This window comes from Lepisosteus platostomus, chromosome 3 (assembly GCF_059453375.1).
Source record: "Lepisosteus platostomus isolate fLepPlt1 chromosome 3, fLepPlt1.hap1, whole genome shotgun sequence".
Taxonomy (NCBI): Eukaryota; Metazoa; Chordata; class Actinopteri; order Semionotiformes; family Lepisosteidae; genus Lepisosteus; species Lepisosteus platostomus.
In genome coordinates, this window is record NC_142613.1 from 69,601,595 (window position 1) to 69,614,685 (window position 13,091).

Sequence of the window (13,091 nt, forward strand, 5' to 3'; positions counted from 1 at the left end):
TGACAATAATATTCAATAAAAAAGTCAATTAGAAGTTAAAGGCAATTAAATGAAAAGAATTATATACATTCCTTGTAATTCATCGGAATTACATCAGAATATAAGAATATTATTGGCAGGGGTGAATTAGTTTAAGTCACTGTATTTCCAAAGGATCACGGTGTGAATGTCAGTATGGTAACCTGACAGTTTAATTTTACAATTCCTACTGTGTGATATGATCAGACGTTTGGAATTAATTCATTTAAGTTGTCACTTCCACAACATAAGGAGTGCTCTTAATGAAGATGGGGAAGAATAAATCACTTGAAGGCTTTATTTTTCACTGAATTTTCACTAAGTTAAAAATAAACTGCTAAGTATGGAGGTGATTTTAGATCTGTTCATTTCTACGGCTGAGTTTCTGTTACAGGGCTTTGTGAAGATTCCCAACAGTGCAGCTCGAATTCCTTTTAGACACGTTTTGTCAGGGTGTTTAATAGCCAGCCTTCTGTGCCAATCCTTTCTGCGTGTCCTAAGGGATTCTGCTGTGCTCTGCCTTTTTCCCTCTGGACAGCCCTTCCACCAGCAGCAACATTCCCCTGATGAGGGTGGTGCAGTCCGTCAAGCACACCAAGAGGAAGAGCAGCACTATGGTTCGGGAAGGCTGGATGGTTCACTACACCAGCAGAGACAACCTGGTAAGAGCTGCGTATTGACACGATTTCTCTCCGACACGCTTGCACAGCTGCTCAGGCAACACCTCTTAAACTCCTGGTTGTACCCCGGAACCTAAGACTTTGAGTTTTAGGGCAACGTTTTCTCATCTTTCGTTTCATTGGAGGATGGACTGGAAAATCATAGTTGATAACAAAGTCATTAATAATAAGAAGAGTTGCTCATGCTTATATAGTGCTTTTCTGGACACCCCACTGAAAGCACTTTACAGGTAATGGGGATCCCCTCCTCCACCACCAGTGTGCAGCCCCACCTGGATGATGCGATGGCAGCCATAGTGTGCCAGTACACTCCCCACACACCAGCTCTCAGTGGGGAGGAGGACAGAGTGATGAAGCCAGTCCAAAGACAGGGATTATTAAGTGGCCATGATTGGTAAAGGCCAATGGGAAAACTGGCCAGAATTTTGGAGTAACACCCCTGAACTTTTATTTTTAATAACCACAGAGAGTCAGGACCCATGAGCGCCCCCTACTGATTCCACTAACACCTCTTCCAGCAGCAACCTTAGTTTTTCCCAGAACTGCTGCCCTGCTTGTTTTGCTTTTGAATAAATTATTTTCATTTGTGGCCATTTGGCAGATCTGTAATATTTAGTTAGTAATGGAACAAATTAATATTGCTATGCTGATTAGTGCTGACGTATGTTCTGGGAATGAAGGCAATTAAGACCCTAACATTAAACACTTAAAGCATAGCATGTGTTGTTTATTTTTATAGACTTACAGTAACAAGTCAGCATTCATGTGTCATTACTTTGGTGGAATTTTGTACGGGGAAAATATATTTGTTAATGACATATTTCAGCAAGAGATGCAGTTAAAACTATTATATACATTTGATTAAATCAGGGTTTCAGCATTTTTCGGTATAAAAAACTTGTGCCTTGGTCACCAGTGATCTCTTGATTCAGGGTTTATTAGTTGGTTGATCATTGAATCGTATCCAGCCGTGCCTCAAAAGAAGATAAAGGTGTCAGCTTCGGCAATTTAGCAGGTTGCATCTTCCAGATTACCGCAACCCCTTATGTAAAAGAAGATAGGACACCATAGTTTCCACTTCTGTCCTCTGGTTCATGTCACTGTCGATTTGACTTTATCAGTGCTTTGAGGGTTTTGAATACTTTTCCACATTGTCTCCTCTATTCAAGAAGAAAAGATTCACTTCATCATGCCAATGGGTATGTTATCCTTTCAATCCAGGAATATATTTGGTCACTCTTCTGTGATCTGTTTCCTGAGCACTGGTATCTTTTTCTCCTTATGGTGACCAAGTTTACAAACTGTATTATAATGAGGTCTTGCTATTGCATTGTACAGATTAAACATAACATCCATTGAGTTCAGTTCCTTAATCACCTGACAAATGACCACCAAGCACCAACATGTTACATTTGAACATTTTACACCTGAAAGATGTTTTGTTTTATGCTGCTTCATTGGTTTAATAAATTATACAGTACATGTCGCAAAATATGCGCAACTTACTGTTTTAATTTTTTTAATGTTATTCTACCTCAATAACCTTGGGTGTGTCTTTCGTCCATTGCTTTGAAAAAATTACTCCTGTAATGAATAATATTTCACAGTCTGTGACAGCCTGTTGCCTTTACAGTGCTACTGTAACTCTTTGAACAGTACTTTTAAAACTGCTGCACTGTACAATGCTCTGCATTTCTGAAGAGACTTCATTTTTCGGATTTCAAAATTTGAAGTCATTATCACTCATCTATTGTGGTTATTTACTGTTATAGGAAAAGCTGTGGGAAAAATGTGATTAACTAGACTTGATTGTGATCATGCTTAAGACAATGATTGTTATGATAAATTATATTAATTTAAACTAAAATAAAAAAATTAAAATATTTTTTTCTATAGCATTGTTATTGTTATTTTGCCTTGTTTATCAGTTAATTATATTTTAAAATTTTCTAGCTAATTGTGTTTTTTGTAGATTTGTGGGAGTGAGCAATTGATTAAGTAGATGGTTTTTAAGTATCTTTAGACACACTTTTAATCAAGTTATTTTGAATATATTTTGCAGTATATTATGAGATATCCCTGAATGATAATTAGGCTTTCATGGGGTGAATATTTATCTTGGGGAGCACAAAATGTTAATATTGCTCATTGGCTTCTGTTTGTCCTCTCTCTTCCAGAGAAAGAGGCATTACTGGAGACTAGACAGCAAGTACCTTACCCTGTTTCAGAATGACACTGGAGCTAAATACTATAAGGTATGTTAAGTTCAAATCACTTTAAAATTGTCATTTGTTTGTAAAAAAATATTTTTTCATGATACTTTATATCCTTGTCTTTAAATAGTTTGTTTTAAGCCGTGTAATATTTAGTTGTATTCCTTAGTTGACAGTTTTTGTTTCTTTTACTTTTTATTATGATGATGCTTCTTTCCAAAGCAATTTACACGTTCACAAATTTATACAGCTGTTTATTTTACTGGAGCAATTCAGGTGAAGCATCTTGCTTAAGGGCACCATCCAGTTACGAGTCCAGAACACTAACCACCCCACCACTCTTCTGACCTTTACTGATGGCCTAGATCTGGTAGTAAACAAAAACCGAATTTGGGTTTTGTGCAGACCATGATTTTATACACAGTGTATTGTAATGTGATTTTACAGTAGACATTAACTAGATACTGATTCAGTGATTAATGGTACAAAGTAATTTTTTCTCTGACACTTGATAAGGTTAAAGATGATTTATTTATCATCTGTGTTTTAGCCACCACATTACAGTATCAAGATCAGCTGTGACTGCTACTACACCCATACCTCTTTTCACAAACATAATTCATTCTCAGAAACCCTTTCCTATAGCAAAAATTTGTAAAAAGAGAAACCTATTTCCATTATTTCATATGGGGGAAAATTGTGATCTGTTCCAAACCCTAAAAATGTCACCTTTACTTTTACTTTTTTCACCAAAAAAATTGCAAAAGAAACAGTAATAACTACCATTCATACTGTGGTTAGTAATACGAAACCCTGGTTACCTAGTTACACATCATTAATCATAACTAAGCAACAGTAACCACTTCATTTGTGTCTTGTGTAATTACGGTACACACAGACTCACAATTTTCATTTTCTTAATAAATTCAGGGTGTAAACCACAAACATTGTTACGAAAAGTAAGAGCACTACTTTACATTTGGTGTATTTGATTTGGTGTATTTATTTGAAATGCGAGGAGCAATTCACATGCTTCATAGTATTGAATTTTCGTAGAACATTCGTAAAAAGAACTGTGTGTACTTGAATCAACTCTTCCATGTGCTTCTAAATATGGAGGTACAGGTGTAATCTCATTAAAGGTGTATATAAAGAATTGTGTTCTCCTTTTTATTTAATACAGGTTTTTAAGAACATAAAAATATATTCACATGCAAAAAGGCCAATTGGCTCACCTTGCTCATTAAGTTTTTTAGTAGCTAATTGATCTGAGGATCTCCTCCAGCCATATCTTGAAAGAAGCCAGGCTTTTAGCTTCAACAACATGGCTGGGTGACTTGTTCCAGACACTAACATTTCAGTATACAAAAGGTTCTCCTGTACTTAGTTTTAAGAGCACTTTTCCGTTGTTTCCACTTGAGAGGAGGCTATTCTCTCCATCTGTCTTGTAGGCGATTTGTTTGAGTCCCACACTCCTTGGTGCAAGAAAGTGCCTTCTGTTTTCACTTTCTACAGCATTTTCCTGTCCTTGGCTTCTTCTTTCACTGTTGGTTCTGTCAAAGTCCACTGGGTCGACTTTGTCGATGCCTTTGAATATTGTCACGCCACCACCTAGCCTTCCCAAAACTTAAGAGTGCAGTGAAGGTAGTACTATTTGTAGCTAACAATCAGCCTCAATAAAAATGAAAACACAGCTCCTGTGCGTTTTAAAAAAAAGCCCCACAAAGTATAGTAGTTTTACAATTGCGGGTACAACATTAGTTGGGTAACTAAAAAAAACTAGTCCCACAGAAACACGTGAGTTTCTGAGAAAAACACGACAAACAGAAAAGGAAAGTTTTCCAGGGATCAGTGTACATATAAAAAAAAAACAACTAAACTGAACAAATCCAAAACATGGTGAAAAAGAAAACAAATCTGGAGCACAACAAAAACAAAGTCTCATGTGAGAGCTTTTGCGAGACTCTGGTAGTCCATGTCGCTCCTCTGTTCTCTGTAGATCTCTCTCACTGCCTATATACAGGTCAGCAGGGGATCCACAGCTGATAGTAAATCAATAATTAAGTAATTAAGTAACCTCCAGACAGTACCGAACAGAGAAAAGGGCAGGCTACAGTCCCAGCACCGAGGGGTTAAGGATGCCCTTCACATAACAGTATTTTACATACTTGAATCAAGTCCCCTTGTAGTCTTCTGTGTTTAGAAATGAAAGGATTCTGTTCTACTAGCCTGGGAGTAGATTTTATTTGTGGAATGTAGCATACTGGTTGCTCTTCTCTACACACAGAAAGCAGAAGTTTATTTTTCATATCACTGGTACAAAAGTATAGCCAATAGTCTATTTGAGGTGTAACTAGGGCTTTGTACAATTTTCACATAAAATCCCAATTTTTACATTCTACACTCTTCCTACACATCCAAACCTCAGATAACCAAAGCTTTTATTAAATAGTTTCTTCAAGCTCTGTGTTTCCCAGTTTATATTTGTAGTTCATGTGTTTGCTGTCTCCATGCTCTTCTGTCTACCTGGATTCTCTCTGTTAAGTGCAGGTGTTTCCCTGGTACCTGGTCTTAAGTGATGCTTCTATGGTGGTTGCCAATCCTCCTATTTTAGTTTTACTAACTATTGCTATAAACATGAAGAATATTTGTCTTAACACAGATTTCTGAGTTACTGTGATAATTATATCCATCCATATTTTAGCATTCATCACATCTGCACCCTCTGTTTCCTGCCTGCTGTCCCGTTCTTAATCCATGTTCGTGCAGTTCCTTGAATGCCTACTATCTACAGCTTGAGAATCTTTTATGAGGAACTTTATCAGAAGTCTTCTTACGATGTAAATACACTATTTTTTATACTCTGAGTGTGTCCTTCACTGCTGTTGCTTAACTTAGTCTGCTACAGTAAGTCTGTTAGTCTCAGTAAATTAAAAGCAAAACATACTTTTCCTAACTGCTCGTTCACTGTCCCTTAGTCTCATTGCCATACAGATAACCCTTTGTGTTTTAATGTTATTATTAGATTTGCTTCAAACTAAAGTAAGATTCGTTGTATTAGAAGTAATTGATTTCATTTTACTAGTTCTGTTTTTGCAATTTTTCAGTCAATGGGTTGTCCCTTGTCTGGAGAGGCTGCAGAAAAAGGTTTGTTAGTAGCCTGTGAATAACATAATGTTTCCTTAAGCAAAATTGGTAGAATGTTATTCTATATTCTATATGATATATTAATCTTAAGTGCTTCTAGTGCCTTTGAAACATCAGCCTCTTCTCTGCTTAATTAATTTTATATTTATAACTTTTTGTTTGCTCAGCATGAGACATAATGTCTGACTTCATGTGTAAACACTTGATTGACATTTTAATTTAATGCATCAGCTATTTCCCTTTCCTTATCTAAAACATTCCCAGATTTAACTCAGACACTTGACGTCACCGTTTGCTGTAATCTGTGCTTCAAATCATATTGTTTTTAACTTTTTAAAAGCTTTTCTCCATATGTTATTCTTAACTTATTTATTTAGACATTCTGGCCCCTGCTTTCCTGAACTAGACTTAGTTGTGTTATGAACATGCTTTGTGCAAAAGCAGATATTTGTATCCATCTCTTCTCTCCTGATTGTGTATCTATCCTGTCTCATCTCTTTTTAAGCAATGTCATTACTTCATAGTCTACTTAGAATCTTAAACCTTTGTTTTGGAGGCTACATGTCACTTCAAAGTATGATGAATGCAGTTTCTCTCACCTTACAGTGTGTTCCTCACACAGTCTAGATTGTTTAAAAAATGCTAAATTAAAACTATTGCTTCCTATAGGTGGTGTTCTGAAACTATAGTACAAACTCAGTCATTAATCTAGTCTGTCATTTCAATTTCAGTTACTGACATTCCTTTAGGTCCCTATCTATGTGAAGCAAGCTGAAATCTCCCATGAAAACCACAGTGTCATTTTATACAAAAATCCCCGATTTCATTATATAAAACTACATTATACTGTAATTGATGTCTGATTTAGACATCATTAGAATTAGGTGGTTTGTAGAACAATTTTCACTACATGTGTCTGTTTCATAGCAGTCGTTTTAATCTAGAATGCCAAGATATGGATTTCGGAATGAACATAAATGGCAAATATATTGTTTTTCTGATTTTAATGCAGAAGACCTATTTGAAATCTGTATGTTCAAATTGGATGGCAGGTTCAGTGTGATTATATATTACATGAATATCAGTTCTGACAGCCATCAAGTAATTTAACTGTACAGATTTTGCTGTTTGTTAGAAACAAAATAAATTATACACTTCTGTATAATTTAATCAACATAAATGTATTTAGGTTGTCAGCAGTCAGACTTTGTGGTCTTCATTGCCATTTGTTCTATGTCTGGTGCATGTTTGTGCCCTAGCATTAACAAAATCTGATAAAGAACAACAAAACGAAACTAAACACACCGAAGTGATAACGTGTTATAATTAGTAAAGACATCATTCTTGACTATACAAAACACCTTTAGGTTGCATTCTTTATCAGTTACCCTCCTTTTAGTTCTGAATCTTTTCAGAAGTTGCTTACACTCGGGTCGTACTGCAGAGTAGCTTAAATGTCATCTCAGTCCATCACCCACACTGTGTGTCAGCAATGCCATGAAAAAATAGAAGTAAGGTTTAGAAGTGTATAAAGAAATTAAGAGTCACGAGTAGCTGATATGGTCAGTGATACGAGCTGAGAAATCCCCTCTGTGCTTTGTTGGTTTCATGATTGTATTTGTAAAACTTTTATCACATTTCCAAAGTAAAGAAAGGACTTTTTCTGTCAATACATTTATTAAAGTCTGTCTATCTGTATATATGATGTCTGTCTGTCCATGAAGTCGTAGGAATACCAATGTAATCTTACGATGTTCAGTATTTAATTCCAAAATATACTTAAGGCCTTTTGTACATTTGTAAAGAGAAGTTAATTTAAATGGTTTTCTATAGATGAGGCACTACTTGTTAAAAATAACACAGGTCCCTTTTTTTCCTGTTAACTGTAGAATTGTGTTGCAATTGACTGAAAGTAATAACAGAAGATATTCCCAGCAGAAGCTTGAGGACTTAAGTGAAATTTCTAAGCCTGTAGGTAAAGCGTAGAGCATTCTTCAAAGCTAGTACATGGGTACAAGTCCAGTATATACAGATTAGTCATACAGATGCTAGAGATCCTTTAGTGGAGACTAGGCTTGATGTTTGCTCACTTTCACCACAGTTCTCTTCTGACTCATTCAAATAAAAACCAGCCTGTAATTTCTACAAAGGAAACTACAGCCTCAGAAATTTAAGTCCTCCGTGCTCAGATAGAAAGTTACTCAGTAAAAGTACAACATGCCTTTGTGACTGTGTCTAAAGAAGAAATTGACTTATTTATTGATTTTTTTAAAGCAAAATAGATCTTTGGTAAAAATTAAAGTTTTGAAAACATGATTTATTAGCTGCTGTCTCAGAAAAGCAAATGCACAATATTTTATGAATACTTAAAATGGGGGGTTACAAAAATTAGAAGAACCAGAAAATGACAGAGTGGCTTAAGTCAATAACTAAATTAAATAATCATAACTCCCAACACGATTTTGCCAATAATATACCCTAGTGGTAGGTGTAGTTAGAGATCTGGCACAGCTTTGGTGAAAAGAGCAATAATTTGGGCACATTTGGTTGAACTAATATTTCTCAACAGTGACAATACAAACACTAGACACAACAAAAACATACAACCCACAAGTTACCTTTTGTAGTCTGTACAGACAAGGCGTCACAAAGACCTAACCTCATAACCTCCCGGAAAAATCCTCGACTGTTACGAAGTATTCAAACTCATAAGGCCTACAAAAGCCAGAATAAGAGATGAGCTGCCTTATAAATTAAATAAAATAAAACCTATAGTTAAGCCTCTTTCTCTGCTAACTCAGATGCCAATAAATAAATGGGAGCCCATGTCCCTGTTCTAAAAATTCACCCATCAAGCAGGAGAGGCTCTTTTTAACCAAGAGATTCTTCACCAAGTCCTATATAAGCACAGAATACAAAGGAAATACTTACTGTAGCTCCTATTGGGTCTTTTTGGATGATCTCGAACAAGGAGCTCTCGCGTGGCTCACGCTTTATCCAATGTCTCCTCCCGTCTCCTCTCTCTTGTTGTCTCTCCTTGTTCTGTCATCTGTTCGTTATCCTACGCTTTTGACACTCTTAATCATTTACCCATAACTTAATCAGCTAAGATTACCCAGAAGATTCCTTTGATCAGCGTGTCTCTCACCCAGCACAACTAAGTGCTGGTCCAGGTCCATTCTCAAGGACCCCAGTCACAAACTGTTTTCCCTCCTACTGTCCAGTAAATGGTACCAAAGCATTTGGTCCAAGTCCAACAGACTACGGAACAGCTTCTACAGTACCTCCAGGCAATAAGACTGCTAAATAGCCAAGCTGCAGCTCCTTCAGCAAATCACCTGTAATGGCTCCATGGACACACAGTTTTCACTGTATTCAGCATAACTGCACTACTTGTATATATTGCACACACCATGGACACATAGCAGCTCTATTCATATTGAGTTTAATTTAATTTCTATTACATCTATTATGATGTAACCTTATTTTCCTAACTTAAATTTTGTGATTTTTGTGAGCTCGCAGAAAAGACATTTCATTGCCAGCAACTACTGCTGCACGCTGTATTGTTGTGTATTAAAAAAATAAACTTTGATTTGATAAGTAAACACCCCCTGGTTTGAAGATCTAGGAAATGGAAATATTGACACTAGTATTGACACTAGTTAGGTGTTACTGCCTTGTCTAGATTCTTAGGGACCCTTTCATTGTCAGCTGCATCAGCCTGTAACATTAACAAATAAAATGTCAACCTTTTGAGACCATATCATTTTGTCTTTTACTTAAGATACTGTAACAGTAGTGTTTTTCTTAAACACACATTGCTTGAAATTGCTTTTTTATTTTACACCATTAATCAAAAAGCTTTTGTCAAAGCACGTAATCATAAAAGTCTAAAAACTTAATAGTTGTAAAGTCTTTAATTAAAAAATAATGTTAATCTCAATCTGCATTTGTTTGCCCTCTCTAATAACTTCCAGATGTGGTTCAGCTTTATTTTCTTCATGGTTTCTAGCTTTAATTACAGAACTGAACCATTTTACACCTCCCTGTGTGTGGAGTGTCTTGTGTACTTTAAGAATGTGACTAAGTGAGAACATGTAAACTTAGCAGTAACAGGATAAAAGACTTTGTGTTACAAAACCAAATTTTATTTATAATGGACACATATATGCATGCATACACTGCAAAATCACTGCAAATTATCTTTTCTTTATCCATTGAAGAACATTTAATAGCTTTCCCAATAGGTAATGAGTCACTCATTTTTTGAACGAATTCTCAATTTGCATTGCACTTCTTCCATCTCATTTCTATGTTTTATCTGTATTATAAACTGTTGCTTCTAAACTGTTATACATTTATACATTTTAGGTGATTTCTGAAGGCAGAGAAATTTCCTGATCACCTTCTTACATGCACTGAAACAAAACGTTGTGCTGCAGTGGTAGCCCCAGGTGTATTATTCCTTATCTAGAAACACATTATGTGCCTTAAAGTCTGGTAATATTGATAACAGTGCTTTAGAACTCAAACCTCCTGACTATATCTGATCTGGTGGTATGCAAAGCAAATGCCAGCCATTTGTGAAACACAAGTGGATGAAGAAGAATGTGCAACACACTACGATCATTTCTTAACTCCAAAACAAGGAAACTCCCTCCTAACTTTACAATATGAAAATAGTTTCTGTACCTTATAACATGAAACCATTTCTTTTTGTTAAAGATATTCAGTCTAACTGAATAACATTCTGTGGACAAAGCAGAGCAATTGTGTTTAATTTTAAAATTGAAAAGTGCCTTTTTTTGCGATTATTTTATTATTTTTTAAAAGTTCAAAATATTTTTTTTAATCTAACTTGACTTGTAAGCATGGTGCTCTAATCACAGAACACACTTGTGGGTTAACAACCTCTGCGTTTCTTGGGTTTATTACGCCACGCCCCTTCTGTCTCAGGGCGGGGAGAAAATGGGAAAGCAACCTGGTTTCTCCTCTGGTACTTTTACAGTTTTGATTGAGACATCAACATCTAATTTTGGGCATTTTTATGAGAACATTTATTATCAGTATGCTGCTGAACTTTACTTCAGAAAAGAGGAAGATAATTAAAGGCTTCTTGCCTGTAAATACTGTCAATTCTGTTTTTTTTTTCGTGTTGTTTCCATATGTAGGTGTTGCTTTTTCAGATGAATGTCCATTCTTGTTGCTACAAACACCCTGCTCGATGACACTAATTGCAAACCTTTCAACTTAATGTTCTAAAAAATGTCTCACTTTTACGAAAGATAAATATATTTAATTACGAGGTTATCTGTGTTTTGTATAATTATACTATTAAATGCATTGCAACTAAATAACTGAATTAACCGATTTATTTTTCTGAATCAGTTCTTCTACAGTCTTGGGGCAGGGCAGATTTAAAATCTTAACAGTACTCAATCCTTTATATTGCTAAGCTTTACATTAAGATAATCTACTTGTAATTCAGATGTAAACGTGCACTTTTTCAGTCATTTGAGATGCAGAGCTTCTTAATCTTAAGTGTTTATCTTTTCTTATTCACATAATTATCTGATCACATTTGAGCTCTTAAACATGCAGAATTTGTTTTATACTTTTTAAAAGCTAGCAGCACAAAGGATGGTTCGTGAGTCCAGAAAATAAAATGTTAGAGTAATTATCTACTTTTCTACTGTATGTCTCCCACCTCTCCAACAAGGCTGCAAGGCTGGGGTAGTGTTCATGTTTACAAACATATAAGATGGAAAAATAGCAAATTGACTCTAAATTAGCATTTGAATTAGACAACCCCAGATGAAACTGTAAAGACATGTTAGTATGGTCTGACTTATAATTATATCACTAATTAAAAAAAATTAGGCATGGTAATTTCAGTGCTTCTAAAAAATTAACATACAAGTGGAGCCAGTCTGTTCATGACTTTGTAATTTAACAAATAGTGATTTGTTAAATTACAGCGAGCATGACAGCAATGTTTAGCGAACATGGCAGATAGAATAAAAATAATTATTTTTATTGGTGTGCTTAAAGGAATGGGTAATGTGCTGTTAATGACATAAGGCTTGCAATCAAGGTGTTTTAGTACTGTAAATCTAAATCTGTCTGACATTGTACTAAGTATTAGCCACAAGGCAAAACTTGTCATAAAAAAACCCTGTTACTCTTGCTGAGTTTTTCTAGGAAATGTGTGATTTGCACCTATGTGTTTGTGGTACTATTCACATGGTAATGCCCGACAGATTTTTGGGTTTGTTTTACTCAGTTCATTGAACCAAGATGATTAATAATGTGAAAGTGAAATCGCAAAGCTAATCTGTCTCTCCTGTCGTAGTCTCCAGTTCATACGAAGGACAGTTGGACACTCTTCACAAAAATTGTACTGCAGCTCTTGAAGCAAATATGTTATATGAGCTCCAAAATGATATGCATTGATGATTTTCAGCATGTTGTGCAAACCAGGTTGCTTTCATTAGTCATCACAATTCCCTGACCCCGAAAGTGAACTTCAGGTGCTGCAGGGTGCTGCAGTCTGTTACTGTATAACATGGCACCCTTGCTGACTGAGCCTCCTGGAGGTGGGGTGGATTCAGTGGGTTCACCTCCTCTACTCTCTTACCTGCGGTGCCTGGGCTAGACCGCAAGCAGCAAAGACGTGTGTGCTGGACACTCAGTTATGAGTGTGGAAAAACACAGGAAATGTTTTGGACTTTTAATCCTCAGTTCTGGTCCTTGGCATTTTAAAACAGGCACCGTACTGTCAAAAGCAGTCAACATGAGCTTTTGTTAGAACAGTTTTGCTGTGCACTCAAGAGCACCTGTACAACATTTTAACCGCTGCCAACATTTAACATTTTTTTTCTGCAAGTGAGGTGATGGAAATATTGTTCACTTCATATTAGTGGCATCTATTAAAGCACGCGCGTAAAGTTAAATGCAGGAAGTGGCTTCTCCGTTAGCAGCGGTGAGCGCTGTGTGCCTCTGGAAAAGCCTGCTGTTGGGAGTACCTACA

The 13,091-nt window shown here is 36.0% G+C and overlaps 1 protein-coding gene across 2 annotated transcripts in view; it reads left to right on the forward strand.

The window, feature by feature from the left end:
- prkd3 (protein kinase D3) overlaps nt 1-13,091 on the forward strand; it is a 104,409-nt gene that overhangs the window by 77,771 nt on the left and 13,547 nt on the right. For both annotated transcript variants that reach the window (XM_088626622.1, XM_088626623.1), the window contains exons 9-10: nt 557-680; nt 2,876-2,953. In XM_088626622.1, coding sequence (XP_088482748.1) covers nt 557-680; nt 2,876-2,953 — 202 coding nt within the window. The remainder of the gene's footprint in view (nt 1-556; nt 681-2,875; nt 2,954-13,091) is intronic.